At 41.9% G+C, this 20763-nt stretch overlaps 1 protein-coding gene across 1 annotated transcript in view; it reads left to right on the top strand.

Moving 5' to 3' along the window:
- The window catches only part of Efcab11 (EF-hand calcium binding domain 11), a 171735-nt gene that overhangs the window by 1144 nt on the left and 149828 nt on the right, over positions 1–20763 (top strand). Inside the window, exon 3 of the mRNA XM_021179442.2 lies at positions 3873–3918. Coding sequence (XP_021035101.1) covers positions 3873–3918 — 46 coding nt within the window. The remainder of the gene's footprint in view (positions 1–3872; positions 3919–20763) is intronic.

The following is a 20763-nucleotide window of genomic DNA, read 5'->3' as shown; positions in this document are numbered from 1 at the left end:
GTCCCACTTATCAGGGGTTAACCAGTTTCTTCTGTATTGTTCTACATACAGGGATAGGCACAATCTTCTACAAAAGTTCCATACTGTTTTATCTTAACATCCATTTTCCACTTAGCAACAAACCCAAAGCGCACAACATTACCATCTTAAGATACAGTTGTACAATATATCTACATATACCCATAGATCATGCCTTTTGTGGAATACATGCGCACATGTGCCTCTGGGTGTGTGTGTGTGTGTGTGTGTGTGAGAGAGAGAGAGAGAGAGAGAGAGAGAGAGAGAGAGAGAGAGAGTGTGTGTGAATAAATCGTGGATATGTAATTGCTGTACTTGGGAGCATTCGATAGATCAGGAATTCAAGGTCAATTTGGACTACACAATGAGACAACATTTTAGAACAATGACAAAGAAATGAAGATACCAAAATCCTTAGAAGAAATATAATTGCTAAGCCTCAGGATGTACACATTTGACTTTAATTATCTTTCTTTTTTTTTTTTCTTTTTAGAGAGGTAGGTAGGTAGATAGACAGATAGGCAGGCAGGCAGATTGTGGCCCAGTGAGTTTCCTTAGGGTGGTTTACAGAAGAAGGTGGGCACCTTACAGAGCCCCTCTGCCTTCCTTGGCAGGGTTTCGACAGGCCAAGTCTTGTACATGTAATCACAGCTGTTGTGAATTCAATGGTGCAGAAACCATATGGTGCTCAGAAGCCAGCACTGCGTGTCACTACCCCCACTTCCTCTGATTCTTACTCTTTCCACCCTGTTTCTTCTACACGTTCCCTGAGTTCCACAGGTCCACCCTGTGGAGGGAGGACTTGAAATACTCTGGCTGTTAGTTTCCTGAAAACGCTGCACACCTCCTCAGTAATTAGAGCACAGCTGAACCCCAGTGAACCTTCTGTTTTAGTATGATAGTTTCCTATTTGCCCCTGTCTCTGTGCTGCTGTTCTGCTTGCCTGTTATAAGCAGTCTAGAGACAGATCCATTCTTGTTAAGCTGCCGGACTGGAACTAATCAGAGTCAAGGCACTGTCCAAATACAAAAGAGTAAACACAACCATCAAGCAGAAGTAGCACTCAAGTCTGCCTGGAATTCCCCCAAACTCCTCTCCCCAGAACTCACAGTTAGGGCTCTCCTGCTCCTCCTGAGTTGGGGTATCCAGGGACTCTGTGATACCTCATGTCTGTGCCCTTCGGTGTGCTTAAATGCACAACTCCACCATAAATATATCCCTGACCCCCCCCCTCCCCCAATACGGTTTGCAGACAGCTCGGGGTGGATTCGGAGTGGGTGGAGATTTTTAGCTCCTGAGAGGCCAGCTATGAGATCAGAGTGCAGCCTGGACTGGCTCTGAAATTGCGGCAGCTCTGCTAACCTGCAATCTTTTCACTTGGAGTCCCAAGGCAGGTGACCTGAGCAGGCTGTGGATGTTTTAAAGCATCGTATTTAACCTGGGCTCACCTGGAAAGATAGCTTGTCTCATTTTGCTTTTTATCCCCCTTGAGTCTACTTACTTTAACTTTAGGCCAGGTAGAGGATTTTATGACAGGGACAGTGGTAATGTGCGACGCTGGTTGAAATGTGACAGCTTTTACTTTGCGTATTGGGTTGAGGGTTTACAGGGTTTTTGTAAAGTCGTTGTAAGAATTTACCGTATTTATGCGTATGGGCATATATGATGGAGTCTGCGGCCATCAGAGGACAACTGATGGGAGTCTTTTCTTTCCTTTGACTATGCGAGTCTCGGGGTAACTCAGGTTACCAGGCATTACCTGCTCAGACATCTTACTGGCCCTCATGTTTGATTTTTTAGGCTAATGTTATATTTAACTGGTTATGGGTCTCTAAACAGTCAAGCCCAACCATAGTAAATCACCTATACACTTGCCAGGCATTTGCCAGAGAGGAGTTTTTATCAGAGAGGAAATGTCCAATGTATGCCTTCTCGTATTTTAAATTTTAGACTAGGTTCAGCGCTAGAGTTTCAGTTTTGGGGAGGGGGTGGGTGAGACAGGGTTTCTCTGTGTAGCCCTGGCTGTCCTGGAACTCACTTTGTAGACCAGGCTGGCCTCGAACTCAGAAATCCACCTGCCTCTGCCTCCCGAGTGCTGGGATTAAAGGTGTGCACCACCACGTCTGGCAAGTTTCAATTTTTAATACAGTTTTTGAATATATAAAATACTGACTGGAAGTCAGCAAATTAGATGAGACATATAAAAAAATTCCTGTCACAGAATGTGTTTTGAAGAGTTAAATATGAATTGTTACTTTGAGCAACCATGACGCCACAATATCATTTCGTAAAAGACATATAATAACTCAGTTATACATTGGTGTTTGCACAATGAAATTTATTTAATCTGTTTAATAAAGGGAGTATCTGCCAGCTGCTGTAGATGTAAAGGTGAACGAGTACACTCTCTGCTTTGAAGCAATTTCATTTTTGTGTAGCGTAGAGCAAACCGATACACATCAAGAAAGAGAAGGTATTTAACAAACAGCAAGGAGGGGGGCAAGATGGGTGGGCAGCTATTGTATGTGTCATTTATACTGAAGAAGCTCTGTTAACATTCTATGAATCATCTAGGAGCCCTTTGCGGCCGTAAGACAAGCTATGCCCTGGTGTTCTGGATGTGCTGGCGGTAAAAGAGTGGAGAGAATCCAGATGGAAGTGGGTTCAGAGGAGTCCGTGGAGACGGGGGGGGGGGGGAGGCGGGGCGGGGTGGGGGCAAATTGAGTTTGAGGTGGTAATTGGTGTTCCCTGTACAGTTGATTGTTAGATACTATATAGAGTTCTAAGGTTCTACCTCTTAAATACAGGAACCTCATTGGGGTAGAGAGGGGGTGGGACTGGAAAGAGATTTAGGCCTCAGTTTATAAGGGGTAGCTCAAATTGGAAGACTAAGTGCCATTCCATGGGAAGCTTCTGCAGGCTGTGAACAGCACCAGTCCAGGGAAAGAGCTCTGGGGAAGCCTGGGTTTAAAGATGGGTGGGGAGTTCGTGACAAAGATGGACTAGGATCCTTGGGAAAGGGACACAGGGAAGCCAGGGAGGTGCAGGGACTCAAGATTATGGAAGATTCAGGACTGGCAGCAGCAAAAAAAAAGTCAATTACCGTCAAGGCTTGGCTTCCTTAATGCGTACAATGAAGCCCCTATCACCAATGGGAGGGAAGTGCGTCCGTGTGAATATTTACTGGAAGCAGGTCTCAGAGCTTTCTTTACAAGTGCTGTGTTCTCACCACAGTGTTTTATGTTGTTTAGGCAAAAACAAGCAATCCTCTAGAAGAGACCAAACGGTTAACAGTGGCATCTACTAAACTTAGCAAGCTGTACACACCACGTTTCTGCACAGATCATGTGTTGCTGTTTTATTATATTGCCTTCTTTTATGAATAGGCTCTTACTCTGTAGCTCATGCTGGCTTCAGTGTCTCTCTTCCTGCCCTAGTCTCACAAGCGCTGGAATTACACCTGGAATGAACCCTCCACACCGGGCTTGGGTTATCTTTAGCATCAGGAAAATTGAATAATAAAGCTATTGTAACAACTACTTGTTTTTTTTTTAATAAAGCAGAAAGATTTTAGGTTATAATCTATATAAGATGGCCAAAGTGATTTCATATATTTAAGCTATTGGTCAGTGGAATGAAAATTTAGGGACCTTTATGGCAGATCTATATTTGTTGTACATGTTAAAGAACAAGAAAAATGGCGATCATAATGTTAAGTAAAGTTATTGTCTACTATGTTCAATAAAGTTGGCTTCACATAAAACACGGGTCTTCCCTTAGCCCAGGAATTCAGAACTTGTACTTTGAAACAGCTGATAAAATTTCATGTTCTCTTAATCTTTCCTCTTTTCTAGATAGAAGCGGATGCTGTGATGTCTTCAGTAAACCCCAACACTTCTGGTAATGCAAAAGTTAATATTTTTTTAGTAGATGGTCAAAAAGTTAAAATTAAGAACAATGTGATTAAAACATGTAGTTGTGTCTCATTATTTAAAAAAAGCTTTGAATGGAAAAGAAAATTTGCTAGTATACAAATGGGTTTCATTATAGTGCTTTCACACACGTTTGTCCTTACTCATCACAGTTCCCTCCCCCTCCCCCACTGCTGGTTCCCTTCCATGTCACCCCACCCTGCTTTCTTGTCTTATGAGTTCTTTAACTTTCTCTTCTTTCTTCCTCACTGTCTTAGTCAGAGTTTGTATTCCTGCACAAACATCATGACCAAGAAGCAAGTTGGGGAAGAAAGGGTTTATTCAGCTTACACTTCCACACTGCTGTTCATCACCAAAGGATGTCAGGACTGGAACTCAAGCAGGTCAGGAAGCAGGAGCTGATGCAGAGGCCATGGAGGGATGCTGCTTACTGGCTTGCTTCCCCTGACTTGCTCAGCCTGCTTTCTTATAGAACCGAAGAATACCAGCCCAGAGATGGCACCACCCACAACAGACCCTCCTACCCTTGATCACTAATTGAGAAAATGCAGTACAGCTGGATCTCATGGAGGCATTTCCTCAAGGGAGGCTCCTTTTTTGAGATAACTCCAGCTTGTGTCACAGTTGACACACAAATCCCACTCTTGTACACCCACTTAAGATGTCTTCGTTCACTCTCATGTCCCTTTCCATTTTTATTACCAATACGTGAATTAAAGTCGGAGTTTCGTATTTGCGAGTGTTAGTCTGAGTTTCGCATATTTCACTTAACATGTAGTTCTGTTAATTTCCTGCAAATGCCATGACTTTATTTGTCTTCATGGCTGAATAAAATCCCACTGTGTTTTAAATTTTCCTGATGGATTCATCTTTTGATGGCCATCTATGCTGGTTCCATTTCTGAAGTCTTGTTGACAGCTCAGCAGTAAGCAGGGATGCACAAGGCTCTCTGGAATGATCAGCTTAGCCACATGAAAATTCTAGCTTCAGGCTTTAAGAAACCTCTGCTTCTTTCTATGGTGGCTGCATCAGTTGCATTCTCACCAGCAACAACCCAGGGTTCCTCTTTCCCATTGTGTTGCCTGTTAATTCTTCTTTTTTTCCTTATTGGTGTACATTTGTTATACATCATATTGGGTTTCATGAAGATAATTTCTTTCAAGTGAATCTTGACCATATTTGCTGTCTTTCCATTCTTTTCCTATAGCCTGACTTTTGTCCTCCCCCATTAATCTACTGTCTCTCAATTTTTTTGCCATGTGCATGTGTGTGCATTCGTACGTGTGTGTGTGCGCGCGTGTGCGCGTGTGTGCTTGTGCACATGTGTGCATGTGTGTTGGGGGGGTTATGTTTCTATAAAGAATTCTAGGGTTTGCAAATATCAGAAAATTAGTCTTTATATGCCTGGCTTATTTCATTTAATTTAATGGTCTCTAGTTACCCTCATTTTATTTTTCAGATAACACCATAGTTTTATTCTTTTATGGCAGAATAAAACTATTGTGTATATATACCACATTTTCTTCATCCATTCTTTGGTGGATAGACACACAGGACAGTGGCCTATCTTTGTGATTGTGGTGGTGCAAGAAATATTACATGTAGTGTATTTGTCAGGATTTTCTAGAGTAACAGAACTTATAGAATGAATCTCTATCTATCTATATATTGAGAAAAGGGGTTGGTTATTAGAATGACTTACAGGCTGTAGTCCAGCTAATCCAACAATGGCTGGCTATAAATAATAGAAAGTCTAAGAATCCAGAAGTTGCCCAGTGCATGATGCTAGGCGTCTCAACAGTCTTCAGTAGTTGTTGGAACCCTGAAGATGCAGGCTCTAATGGCACTGAAAGAGAAGACTTGCTAGCAAGGCAAGGGCAAACAAGCAAAGAGCAAAAGGCTTCTTTCATTTCTTTATGTGTATAGTTCAGAATAGAATATAGAATAGAATATATAGAGAATGTGTAGCTCAGATTAATGGTATGTGTGTTCCCACTTCAAGATTTGGATTAGAAGCGGATCGTCTTACTTCAAATTAAGCAGAAATCCCTCACAGGTGTGCCCTCCATTTTTTTTTTTTTTTTTGGATTATTGTTAACTCCAGATGTATTCAAGTTGACAACCAAGAATAGCCATCACGTGAAGGTATTTCTATGGTATGTTCATTCACAGTCTTTTAGAAATATACCCAAAAGGGGTGTATTCTCATTCTCTATTCTTATTTAGTATGGCCATTTAAGCATTGGAGGAGTCACACAAGAGAAGGAACTGAAGGAGATACAAGAAAGAAACAACTTACATTATGCTAATCTGTAGATGAGGAGAACCTAAAGCAGTGGTTTTCAACCTGTGGCTTTCCGCACCTTTGACAAGCCTCTATCTCCAAAAATATTTACATTATGATTCATAATAGTAGCGGAGTTACATTCATGAAGTAGCAACAAAAATAACTTTATGGTTGGGCGTCATCACACATAAGAAACTGAAGTCAAGGGCTGATGCATTAGGAAAGTTGGGAATCACTGCCCTAAAGACTCCATCAGAAAACTCTTAAAAGTGACAAACAGCAAGGTAGTAGAATACAAAATCAAAGGAGAAGAGTCAGTAGCTTTCTCTATGTAAATATTGAACGCACTCAGAAAGAAATCAGGAAAGCAATCTCATTCATAATATGAAAACAAAACAAGACAAAACAAAGACTTCTCCACTATAAATTTTAAAACAGAGAAGAAATTGAAGATGAAGCTGAAGGGTAGAGACATCTTGCTCATGGATTGGCAGAATCAACATTGTAAATATGGGTATACCAGCAAAGACAATCTACAGATTTATTGCAAGGCTATCCAAATATCTCCATTGGACTGGAGGTGTAGGGCTTTTAACCTAGAGGTTAAAAACCACTAGGTGTTCAGGGCACCAGACATGACCTGTGTACTGTTCCAAGAGGAGAATACTGTCTTCAGAAGCCACCACAATTGATGGATAGGCCCAGTATATAACTGCAGTAATAGTCAACTTTAAAACGTCACTTCTGAAGTTTACTGGAGTTGATTTGAAGTTCAGGCTCCTATTCTTGTTCTCGAGTAAGGTCTTCTGGGAAATCAAGTTGAGGGCCATTAAGATTATAGTGCAACTATAATCCACAGCCTGCCAATCATATAAACAAGGAATGCAAAAGTATCCATAATTCATCTAAGGATATTGTTCAGGTTTTGACTACAGATATGCCTATGGTACTCTCTAAAGATCGAAGGAGTGAAAATAACTTTAAACTATAAAAGCATATTAGTCTAGCTGAGGCACAGCACCCAGCCTGAAACATGTGATTTCTGACATCTATTCACCATGTTCTTTTGGCAAACAAGGGGTAAGGGGTGGGGGTGGAGCTAGTGATCAGAATTTATACTTACACTGCAAATTTTAAGCAGTAGTCTTTAGCATATCAAGGCTTTTAGATGTTGAATCTGTCATTTTTTGATACTCAAATTTGTCTCATCCTTAACCTCTCAGAATCACAGTATACAGAAGACAGGATAGTCATTCCTGGGAAGACACATTCAATGGCATTTGAGACGCTTATTCAGTAGAGTGACACGGATGAATCAGAATCCACCAAATGAAAAGGAATATTTTTCCTATATTTAGCAGGATATCTATAAACACAAAGCTAGAACTCAACAATGCTCAATGAATACAACAAGACAAGATTTTAAAATTAAAATTAAAATTAAAACTGAAAAGCCAAGGAACTAACCTTCTCCCGCAAACAAAGATCCAAATTACCCATGTCTGAACTCTATTGATCTTGGCCCTCTATTATTTTGAAAAGCATCTCACAAAACTGATTGCAAGAGCAGTCTCTCCAAATGGACATTGACAAAATGAATCTGTAAAATCAACCAGCAAATCCTAACGGGTAGTTTTCCTTTATCATTTTGATTGGATTATTGTACTCTCTTCCTATACTGATCAAATAGCTTTTAGAGCTTTATTGAGAAGTTGTTGCTTTGTAATTGAGATACTAGAAGGACTAGTATGCTTGTTTTTTTGTTGTTGAAAGAGTGATTAAATAGGAAATTTAAAACTTTAAGAAAAAAGTCACTTCTGAATGAAGGCTCTCAGACAGGGCTGTGGATAATAAGATAGACTGTATATACTTAAGCAAGCAGTAACAGATACAATGACTTGGCAGAACTCTTTTTGTTAACTTGGTTTAGAAGCAGAAGCACTGAGGACCAGGTCAGGAAATAAGTTAATCGTTAATAATACTTAATACTTTTTTAAAGCCAAAGGATTAATAATTAAGTAGCAAAATGATATTTGGAAGGGGGAATGAGAGAATAAGTGTGAATATAGTATATGAAATAAGTATGAATAGATGGAAAGTATTAATGTATGGGTATGATGATTTGTATATGCTTAGCCCAAGGAGTGGCACTACTAGAAGGTGTGGCCCTGTTGGAGTAGGTGTGTCACTGTGGGTGTGGGCTTTAAGACCCTTGACCTAGCTGCCTGGAAGCCAGTCTTCTGCTAGCAGCCTTCACATGAAGATGTAGAAATCTCAGCTCCTCTACCATGCCTGCCTGGATGCTGCCTTAATGATAATGGACTGAATCTCTCAATTTGTAAGACAGCCCCAATTAAATGTTGCCCTTATAGGAGTTGCCTTGGTCATGGTATCCGTTCACAGGAGTGAAACCCTAACTAAGACAATGGATTACAGGTGGCAGAGGGTTAATATGTGGGTTAGACACATGATGAAAAACCCAGATATTCAGAAAAGCCATCTGATGAGCCATTGAAGTTATATCCAGACAAGTTATAAGCCAAAACCATATAAGTATGATAGTTGTAATTATCAATTTGATATACTAGAACCAACTAAGAAGAGATTCTCAATGAAGGATTGTCTAAGTCAGATTGGCACATGGGCATGTCATGGGGGGCGTGGGGCGGCGGCATTGATTATATTAATGTGAGAAGACCTGGCCCACTATGTGGCACCATTCCTGAGTTTGGGAATCCTGGCCTGTGTAAGGGGAGGGCGTGAGCTGAGCTCAACGCACACACCAGCATTCGTTCTTTTTCTGCTCTTGACTCTGCCTGTGGCTGGGTGCTTCAAGTTCTAGCCTTGCCTTTCCCCCTAGCCATAAACCATGGCCTGGATTTATAAGCTGAAGAAAGCCCTTTCCCCTTAAAGTTCTTTCTGTCGGGGCATTTTTTTTTTTTTTTAATCAAAGCAACAGAAAGGGAAACTTGAATAAGCGTAGTAGAAAAGTACCAATGAAACTAAAAGTAAGAGAAGTGAACGGCAGTAGGAGATGCTGTGACCTCAGTGTCTTCCTGCTTGGATTGATATGCTTTCTGCTCCCCCCTCGAATGGTTTTGTGGTCATCTCTGCTGATGCCAGTCACTCACAGATTGCATTATTATGTTCTTCCTGCTGTGCAGACTCATGTTCCCTTAGTCTGTGCCCCGAACCTCCCATGGCCAGCAACCAATTCCATCATGTCTGCTGTTTCCGTGTGGAATTCTGTGTAAGTGGGGCCCTGAAGAGTGTGGAAGGCCTGGCTGGTTGGATTGACCTTTGTAACTAGGTGACTCTTCCTGGCTGCCAGATATACTGATGCCTGCTGGGGCAATTGTTCAGTATGCTTTGTGTGTTTCCTGGCACTGGCTGAGGCAGTGGTGGAGAGGTCTCCTTCTCAGACTGACTTCTCCATAGTATCTCCTACTGCGGGTGGCACAGAGGCGCCTTCTTATTCACAGCAGTGGTTCATTTTAGTTGTCAGCTTGACACAACGAAGAAAGAGAGTCTCGGTGACTGTGGCACTTGTGGGCATGCCTGTGAGGTGTTTTTCTTAATTGGGTTATTGGATATAGGAAGATCCACGCTGATATAGACAGCACCATTATGAGCTGGGCTCTGGACTGTGTAAGGAGAGAAAGCAAGCTGAGCATAGAGCGGGCACACATTCCCTTCTTTCTGTTCTTGACTGTGGGCGACATGTGACGAGCTGTTGTAAGTCTGCCATGGCAGCAGTGGCCTGGAATAGTGAGCTAAAATAAACTTTTCTCCCCCAGATCTTTTGTCATTGGGGTGTTGTATCATAACAACATAAATTAAACTGAGACATCTACTGTCTTATCAAGGAGTTCTTTTCCTTTTGATTTCGTTAATTTACAAGCATGATGAATTTATAATAGGAAATTTTAAACCATTCAAAAACATGAAGGCAAAAGTGTCACTTGTAATTTAACACCCATGGGATGGTTCCATTGTCATTTTCCATGTGTGGGGGGAGGTTTGAACAATTTGATTGTCTTGTTTCTGTGATAAAATACCTCACAAAAGCAACTTAGAGAGGAAACGGTTTGTTTTGGCTCCTGTTTCCTGGGTACAGTCTTTCATTGCAGAAAGTCACAGTGGAAGGGGTTTGAGGTGGCTGGAGACATTTCCATGGCCAGGAAGGAGAGACCAGTGAATGCTTACTCTTCTTCTCTCCTTTATCCAGCCCCAGCCCCAGCCAGAGGAGTGGCACCACTCACATTCAGCTAATCTAGGTGCTCCCTCACACACATGCTGAGTTTCCATGGCAACTCCAAATCCCTTTGAATGAACAATCCAGATTAACTGTCAAAGACAGGGTCTTACTATGTAGCCCACAGTGGCCTCAAATCTTGATTTCCTGTCTCAGCTTCCTACACACTAGAACACAGGAATGCCCCACAATGGCTCGGATGCTGTTAGCTGACCTGAGCAGGGGGATTAAGCGTAAGGCTGAAATAGGAGGAAAGGGAATGATTGACTGTTTGAGGCTGGGGGAAATTTAGGATGTTTTAGGAAGTTAGGAGTTTTAGGATGTTAAATTTCAGAAGTCTTAATCCACATCCGATTAACTGAGTGTTTGCACATGGAACTCAGGAGAACTCTGTGGTGAAAAAATAAAATGGAGACCATAAGGAGGTAGATGAGTTTTAAAATCACGTGTGAGATGAAACTGCGTGGACAGAGATAGGCGGACTAAGAACTTAATGGTGGGATTGGGATGGGGATGAGGAAAGGCTAAAGGGGATTTTGGAGTGACAGATGGAAAATCATGAATATTGGTTGAAAAGCCAGAGGAGTAGTATTTTATGAAGAGCGGGGCCAGCCATTCTTATTTATTTATTTATTTATTTATTTAGATATTTTCTTTATATACATTTCAAATGTTATCCACTTTCCTAGTTTCCTCTTCAAAAATCCCTTATCCCCTTCCCCCTCCCCCTGCTCCCCAACCCACCCTCTCCCACTTCCTGGTCCTGGCATTCCACTGACAGGAGCCTGATATAGTTGTCTCCTGAGAGGCTCTGCCAGTGCCTGACAAATACAGAAGTGGATGCTCACAGCCATCCACTGGACGAAGCACAGGGTCCCCAATGAAGGAGCTAGAGAAAGTACCCAAGGAGCTGAAGGGGTTTGCAACCCCATAGGAGGAACAACAATATGAACTAACCAGTACCCCCAGAGCTCCCTGGAACTAAACCACCAATCAAAGAAAACACAAGACTCATGGCTCTAGCTGCAAATGTAGCAGAGGGTGGCCAGCCATTCTTAAGTGCAACTGCCAGGTCAGGTAGCAGGAGTGAGGAGCGACCACTGAAGTTGGCCACCTGGAAGTATGTGTGACCCTAGCAACCTAATGAAGAAGGAGAAAAAAGCAGTTAGGGAGGGAGAGAGGGAGGGAGGGAGGGAGGGAGGGAGGGAGGGAGGGAGGGAGGGAGGGAAGATGGGAAGGAGGAGGGGCAGCTAGCAAGTGGGTAAGCACCCTTTTGTTTGAGGAGATTTGATCCAGATCATGCTGGTTTGGTTGTTCAAAACTATGCCTTTCTTTGGGATATAATTTAAAACTTAGAAAAGCTACAAAATAAAAATAGTAAGAAAACAGCTTTATACCCTTTATCCAAATTCAGTTATTGTTAATGTCTTCCAGTTTGCCATATCATCTGTCCCCCTATACGTATCTTTCCCCAGTACATTGTTTTTAAATCTAATTTACCATCTGTATTCTATTTTTATCAGTTGATCAAATAACGTCCTTAATAGCTTCTTTCTTTTTTTACTGCAAGAATTAGTTTTTGGTGTTATATTTCTATAATCTGGAATGCTTCAGTAACATTATGACAGTGTTGCTAACTTTGGTGAATATAGAGCTCTCCTCACTTTGTGTTTTATTTTTAAAGAACAGTCCACTTTAAATATAAAAGCACACTGGTCAGTGGTGATGCACACCTTTAATCCCAGCACTTGGGAGGCAGAGGCAGGCAGATTTCTGAGTTCGAGGCCAGCCTGGTCTACATAGAACAGCCAGGGCTATATAGAGAAACCCTGTTTTGAAAAGGAAAGGAAAGGGAAGGGAAAGGGAAGGGAAAGGGAAGGGAAAGGGAAGGGAAAGGGAAGGGAAAGGGAAGGGAAAGGGAAGGGAAAAGGAAAAGGAAAAGGAAAACAGATGAAATGGAGGAGAAAAGCAGTACGTCTGCAGTGGTGGTTGGCATCTCTACATTCCTGTGGATAATGGGGCAAGCAGACCTCAGTCAGTGAAGCTGTAGAAAACCTCCACAGCACCACCACCAGCAGCCTGACCCAGTTGTCACGTGTAGCGTTCTCCCCTCAGGAACTACTGAGCAAATTCTTCAAAAGTCTCCAACGTACCTTTCTTTGTGGTCAAATTATATTAGAGTCAGTACTAGGGGATGTCCAGGGAAAGAAAGTCCCAGCGATTTGGAAGCTAAGTAGTGCATTTCTCAGTAACTCAGAGGTTAAGTAAAAATCAAAGGGAAAAGTTAGAAAATATTTAGATTTACATGGTAAAATTTCACACCTTTATGAGATGCATTGAAAGTAGTCCTTAGGAAGTGGGGCTAAGTTTCTGTCTTATAAAAAGGAAACAAGAATCCATCAGCGTAATCCACTATATATGCAAACTCAGAGAAGAAAACACATGGTCATCTCATTAGATGCTGAAGAAGCCTTTGACAAAATCCAACACCCCTTCATGTTAAAGATGAGGAATTCAAGACCCATACCTAAGCATGATAAAGGCCATATACAGGAAACCAATAGCCAGCATCAAACTAAATAGAGGGAAACATGAAACGATCTCACTAAAATCAGGTGCTAGACAAGGCTGCCCACTCTCTCCCATCTATTCAATATAGTACTCAAAGTTCTAGCTAGAGCAATTAGACAACAAAAGGAGGTCAGAGAGATACAAATTGGAAGGAAGAAGTCCAGATATCAGTTTGCTGATGATATGATACATAAGGGACCTCAAAATTCTACCAGAGAACTTCTACAGCTGATAAACAACTTCAGCAACGTGGCTGGATACAAAATTAACTCCAACAAATCAGTAGCCTTCCTCCACACAAAGGATAAATGGGCTGAGAAAGAAATTAGGGAAACAACACCCTTCACAATAGTCACAAATAATATAAAATATCATGGTGTGACTCTAACCAAACAAGTGAAAGATTTGTATGACAAGAACTTCAAGTCTCTGAAAAAAGAAATCGAAGAAGATCTCCCATGCTCATGGGTTAGCATGATTAACATTTTTAAAACGGCCACCTTATCAAAAGCAATCTACAGATTCAGTGCAATGCCTATCAAAATTCCAACTCAATTCTTCACAGAGATAGAAAGAGCACTTTTTTTTTCTGTTTTAATTAGTGAATCGATAAAACCAAGATGCTTGCCCACATAGTTGGGCGGTAGATGGGATTACCAATCTCCTGAATGACAGAGGTGCTGCCATGGTTACTTATAGGATAATTAGGATATATAACTTTATGCCAACAGTTTAGCAACTTAGGTTGTCACTAGATTCTTGAAGGACAGAAGCTACTAGAAACCTAAGAAGAAAGAGATGGTGAGCACAGTTCCATTTCTATGAAAGAAATGGAATTTTTAGTGAAAACCCTGTAAAGAAAGCTCTAGGCCGGATGGTTTCAGTGATGAGCTCTATCAGGTATCAAAGGAAGAATACTGAGAAGTACTGGGATTTGCAGTCTCTGCTGTCTTCCTTCTAAGCATTTATTAAATCATAGTCATATTTGTCTGAGCATTTGGTGTCCACTTTTATGTGTTGTGAAACTTTACCCTTATAAATTTTGAAAATGTGAAGAAAAACAAGTAGGCATTTTCTGCACACACCTGTAGCATCTAGTGAGTAATACATTTTTATCTCAGTCGCTTAGATTTGTTTGCAATTGCAAGCCTTATTCTTGCAAACCTTGTATAAGTATCAGTCCCGCAGACACCATTCCTGCTGGAGAGACCACTGACACTCACTGCCGACCTGGGCTCTTTCCTTAGTCGCCGCTTCACTGAGCAAGCCTAAGTGTTCTTTACTGATTGTTTATGATATTAGGGATTGGACGCAGAGTCTCATGCATCCTGGTCAAGTTCTTACTAGTGAGCTATATCCCTAGGTTTCCAATACCATCTTTGTATTGCAGGGAACATAGTGCTATGACATTTTTAAATTGTTACATATATGTTAAGATACTGTATGATATGGTAAAATATCTTTCTTTTATAAGATATGTTTTATGTGTATGAATATATTGCTTGCACATATGAAGGTACATTGTATGAATGCCTGGGACCTGTGGAGTCAGAAGAGGGGTTTGGATCCCCTGAAGCTGGTTTTAAAGATGGTTGTTGTTGGGTTTTATAAAAAGAAGAGAGAGAGCCAGGATATGTTTTATGGAGTGAGTTTGGTGAGGGGGTGCCTCTGCAGGCCCATGCTGAGGCATCCCTTCCTCCTAAGGTACTAGCCATACAATGGATTTAGGGCATGGGAAAGGGAGTTGAGAAAGAGACAGAGAGAGAGAGAGAGAGAGAGAGAGAGAGAGAGAGAGAGAGAGAGAGAGAGAGAGAGAGAAGGAGAGGGGAGGGGAGGGGGAGGGGAGGGAGAGGAGGAGGGGAGGGGAGGGAGAGGGAGAGGGAGAAGAAGAGGAGAGGAGAGGAGAGGAGAGGAGAGGAGAGGAGAGGAGAGGAGAGGAGAGGAGGGGGGCAAGGCCTACCAGGAACATAGAAAGAGAGTGGGGAGGGGGATGGGGAGAGGGAGAAAAGGGTCAAGGAGAGAGGAGAGTCAAAGAGACTTAAGAGAGAAAGGATGCAGTAAACAGCTCCCTTTTATAGTAAGCCAGGCCCACCTGTCTGTTGCCAGGTAACTGCTGGGAGGAGCCTAGAAGTAATGCTTACTATTGTGTACCACCATTTGGGTGCTGGGAGCTAAACCCAGGTCTTATGCAAGAACAGCTACTCTTACACAGAGCGCCTCTCAAGTGCTATTATAAAATATCTTCATGGTGCTTAGATAGGAAACACACTTATATACTCATAGTTTTTCATTTATGCACATGTATCTTCTTTTCTTATGTGCACCATGTGTGTGCAGGTGCTTACAAAGGACAGAAGAAGGCACTGGGTTCTCTGGAACTAGAGTTACAGGCATGCATTAGCTGCCCAGTGCAGGAGATGAGGACCAAAGTGCTTTTAACAACTGAACTTCAGCCCATTTTATGCTTTAACACACAGACTTAGATACCCTGTATGAAGAATGTCTTTTAGAACAATAATTTCAGATGAATGGGTGTTTTACATAATTCTTACCTTAATATAACTTCCCTAGGCTTTTAATTTCCTGCTGAAAATTTTCACACTATCAAAATATTCAAAATACTGTTTCTTTGATGTTTAATTAATTGTATTGTCTTGGTGAGACCTTTCCTACATTGTCCCCCTTAGGGTTTTGGTGTTTTTATTCCAGTGTACAAGGAGTTCTGTCTTTTAGCACTAGGCCTTGCTGCTTCCTTAGTGCTGATTGGCTTTCTCTATTCCAAGATTCCCTGATAATCAGTGGACTGACTATTCCACCAGGACCAGGCTCTTCCCTCATGCATTATTTTTATATGGTATTTCTCTGTCTTTGTGACCCTTCTGGTATGTTAAGTATAACTGGCTGAAAGCAACTGAACAGTCATTATTTGCATAGGTCTCTTTCTTATGTATGTTTTCTGATTTTGAATTAAGGATCTGACTTCATGAAGAATTTTTTATTAATTAATTTATTTTTCTACATTCCATACTTTATTCCCACCCCATCCACCCTCCAACTGTTCCACATCCCATACCTCCTCCCCACCCACCTGTCTCCACGAGGATATCCCCACCTGACCTCTAAACTTCCTTTGTCATAGGAAGGATTTCACCCTGGGGTCAAAAGTGGGGTGTGTACTGAAGGATAAACTCCAGCAGAAGGCTTCCTGTCTTCCAGAGAAGTTTTCTGCAGTAAAGTCAGGGCCACTCTGCAGTATGCCGTCTGCACTCGTCTGTACTCCCCCTTATTTCAGTTCGCTTAGTTCTGATGTCCAAGAAAGGTTTGACTTGTGGCCGAAGATAGCTTGTGACCGTTCTTGATGGCTTTCTAGTGGTTGAGTGCCGCCTTTACTCAGAGCGAGCGCCTGACATCATCAGAAGTCAGGCGCTCTCTCTAAGTCAGAAGTGGAGCTGCCTTTGGACGGTGTTAATGCGCAGGTGCAAGTCCTCTACCCTCAATGCATTGGTGTGGCTTCTCCTATGCCTGAGTCTGTGCATGGTGAAGACTGCCCTATTCTGGCTCCTTTTCTCAGATTCGTTATGGCCAAAGGGTTGCCCCAGCTACAGAACTGTTTCAGAACTGAAAACAGGCTCAGGGCTAACTTTGACAATGTGCTTGGGTGTGGGAAGCCACATGTGCCATTGCAGGGTGGCGCTGGCTTCTGCTGGCCACCACACATACATAGGCAGTAAAGTTTTTTTTGCCAAGATGAGGTTTTGAGAATTAACCAAAATTAACCAATCAGATGAGAGAGAAGTTAACCAATCAGATGAGAAATAAGTTAACCAATCAGATGAGAGAGAAGTTAACCAATCAGATGAGAGAGAAATTAACCAATCAGATGTAGGCATGCAAATGAGGTGGTAAGCATCAACCAAGCACAACCAATCTGGGTGTGAGACACGCCTCTCCTAGGCCTATATTGTGGGAAGCCACATGTGCCGTTGCAGAGTGGCACAGGCTTCTGCTGGCCACCACGCATACATAGGCAGAAAAGTTTTTTGCCAAGATGAGGTTTTGAGAATTGACCAAAATTGACCAATCAGAAGAGAGAGAAATTGACCAATCAGAAGAGAGAGAAAGTAACCAATCAGATAAGAGAGAAAGTAACCAATCAGATGTAAGTATGCAAATGAGGTAGTAAGCATCAACCAAACACAACACAATCCGGGTGTGAGACACGCCTCTCCTAGGCCTATATAAAGCAGCACCAGGTCTGGGCTGAGGGTCTTTTCGCCTCTGCAATCAAGCTCTCCCAATAAACGTGTGCAGAAGGATCCTGTTGCAGTGTCGTTCTTGCTGGTCGAGTCGGACGTGCGCAAGACTTGGGGACTTACTCCAGGAGTTGTTTTCTTGCGTTTAATATCAAAGAAAGATTCTCACAGCCATCTCTCAACCGGATCATTAGGATGCTTCTTTCTATAATGTAATTTTAAAGTATTCCAAAATGTTACTAAGAAGATTGGACATCTGAGAAATTCAGGCGGATATCAGAGGAAGGATTAGTTTGCAAAGTTGAGATCAAATGTAGGTGCTTAGAATCTTATTCCAAAAATTACCCGTGCAGACCTGCACTCGTCTCTAAATTTCTAGTATCTTCTTTCTCCCAGTTTGAGATCAATATCGAATTATCTTTCTGAGTGCATCTCTTTCTTCAGGATTAAAGGAATAGATTTATATAACTAGGGCACCGACTCTCTCCATCCGGCTTCAGTTTGTGTTTACTTGCCTGGTGAAACTCGAGGCTACAAACATCCAAGAGAAACAGTTAAGTAGCTATCCCACAAGAAATTACCATTGAATTCTGCTGCTAACACGAATCTTTTCTAATAGAACTGCCAATCCTAAACCAATTTCACACCATTGGCTCCTTTTCTTCCCAATAGATCATAAGGGTCGCATTTACCACATGGCATTTTTCTTTAAGGAAATGGATTATATACAGATGAAAAGTCTTCAAAGATGTTGTCTCTCTCCATAATGTGTTTTTCACATATTTCTTTTACAACTATGAGTCTTTTGCCTGCATGTATGTGTGTGCCTGTGGGTGGTAGTGAGCCACCATGTGGGTAATGAGAACTGACCCTGGGTCCTCTGCAGGACCAGCAAGGGCCGTTAACCACTGAAGCATCTCCATTCTCTCTCCAAGTGATTTTGACCCTGAAGGAGTCAGGTGTTAGTCTTAGTCCCTGGAATGTACCAATTTTGGTAATCCATTTTCCAAAGTTCTTTTGGTATTTGTGTTTGGGAATTCTCATTCTGCTACCCATAGTTTGTTGTTGTTGTTGTTTTGCTTGTTTGTTTTTTTTAAAGACAGAGTCTCATGCTAGCCCAGGCTAGCACTTCAAACTTTCTGCATAGTTAAGGATGACCCTGAACTCATGATCCTTCTTCCTGTACCTCCCAAGTATTGGCATTACAGACCCTTATCACCATACCTGGCTTCATAGCTCTTTTTCAAAAGAAGGTCATGGCAGATGTCTATGCAGGGTTCTTTGGCTATAGAGCTTGCAGATGAGGTCTAGATACATGCCCTGGGTTTCCCTGCCTCAGCAGCAACTAAGTAAGGGCAGAGTTCTAAGGATGTGCTTCGCTTCTAGTTGGGGACAGTACCTGAATGCCCGGGTCCTATTTTCCAAGGGCTTGTTCAGAGTCCTCTTGGAAGATGGGTCATGTCTGTTAGAAGTTCCTCGTGAAAATTAAGAAAAATTCAAGGTTGAACCAAAGCTATTTAAAAGTAGGTATAGGATAGCTGGGAGGAAAGTTCATACCGGGGAAATTCAGGGGTTGGGGGATTCTCACGTGAGGAGCAAAAAGCTACTACTGACATTTTTACTTTTGACACCCAGTAAGCAAGAGGGTATAAGGAACAGCCATCTCAGGCAGCCAAGACAAAGGACATGGAGAAAACAAAGTCAGGCCATGTAGTTAAGTGACAGATCTCCAGTGAGACTGATGCCAGTATACAGGCTTCCTCACTCAGAGGACTGAGTTGACAGCTTTTCTCAGCACACTGGTGAAAGAAATTGGCAAGTGGAAGAGACCTAGAAGCACCCACCTGTTCCCTATTCTAACATGGGGAGACTGATACGGAAGAGAAGAGAACATAACCTGGCATTCGTACAACTCTTTATAGGAGACGTTTGCATGTGTGACATCATCTATGACTTCATAGATAATAATTTCAGGTATCATTTCTTGAACAGTTATATGCAGATCTGTGCTGAGCATTATGTAGTAGCTATATAGTCAACTTTATGATCTTATCAAAGCTCCCCCTTTGAGAAGTGAAAAATATGAAGCCTAGAGAAGTTAAGTCATTTACACAGAATGCCACAGCTGGCTAGTAAGGAGCAGACCAGTGCCATCTGCCCTGCAGCCTTGCTCTCATTGCCATTGATTTTCAATAGTGCCGTGGATCATGTTTACAATTACAGCAGGACCAAGTCTGGTGTTCACTGCCCTAAGGAACACAACAAGTTGAAATCTCGAATGGTGTCAGTTTACAAATGGCAAATCAACAGGTTCTCTATCAGTAGTCGCGGGTTTCAGAGTTTGTTCTGAATCCCAGCATCCAGAGCAGATAGGAAAAAAAGTGGAATGGTCAGTGCGCACACAGTCAAAACCTTGTAGACAGGCCAACCCCAGGCCTGGGAGAGGTCTTGCATGCTGTCTCATAGGGGAGAGGCTGCTGAATGGATAGCCCAGTCCATAGACTGTTGAGTGCACACAGCAGTGAGTTTCATGGCTGTTCCTTAAAGTTTCTACAGTGTAGGTTCATGCTTAATACTGGGACATGTCAGCATAGCTCTATGAAAGTCAAAGACTGTCTGGCCTGAATATAGGACTCCCAGATGATCTGTACCATTGCAGGATAAACAAGTATAAATTGCATAAATAGCAGCATATAAATTTTATGGTGCTCTTGCTCACTGTATGTTAAGTAAACACTACAGATAAGAACGCAGTGTTCCTCTGAGTCCTCCTTCACACAGTTATCTCCATTTTTATCCCAATTCTTTTTATAGAATATGGTCCAGGGAGGAGGATATGGAGGCATGGGAGGGACAAAGAATTCTGCTTTTGTTTGATGGTTGAGACATTTATTTCCTTAGATCATGGCCTCTTTAATTTTTTTTTTTAACTTTCATACTTATCCAAGAAAAAGCTTTCTTGGAAGTTAATTTTAACCTTCAGATTTGAATGATGGGAAAATCAAAGGGATTGATTCATCGTCATGGTAATTATGGGCTGTTTGACTCAGTCATGCTATCCAATGTAAGTTCAATTGAAAAATAATTTGTAGATGATTAGGTTAATGGTCAGTTGGCTTATGCGCCTTGTCTATTACTGTCTTGTCTGATTTGCTAGCTGAGTAAATACAATATTTTCCTAAATTTAAATTTCCATATGCTAGTCTTTTAGGACCTGTGCTTGTGTGTCTCTTGAGCCTTCAGGCTCCTAGTTGAGAACAAAGTTCAAGGTGTAACTGGAGTCTTTTGCACGTCACTTAGCTTTTTAGTTCTTTCTCTCAGCAGGAAGCTGCATAGAGACTAAAGCTGCTGCATCTTGACATCCTAATCTGAAGACCAGTTGTGTTGCCTACATACATGCATTCATAATTTTATTTCATCCTTCATTTAGAGAACGGCATATATGCT

This window comes from Mus caroli, unplaced genomic scaffold, assembly GCF_978045245.1.
Source record: "Mus caroli unplaced genomic scaffold, Mus_caroli_1 scaffold_14, whole genome shotgun sequence".
NCBI classification, from domain to species: Eukaryota; Metazoa; Chordata; class Mammalia; order Rodentia; family Muridae; genus Mus; species Mus caroli.
This window is presented reverse-complemented; position numbering and strand designations above follow the sequence as displayed.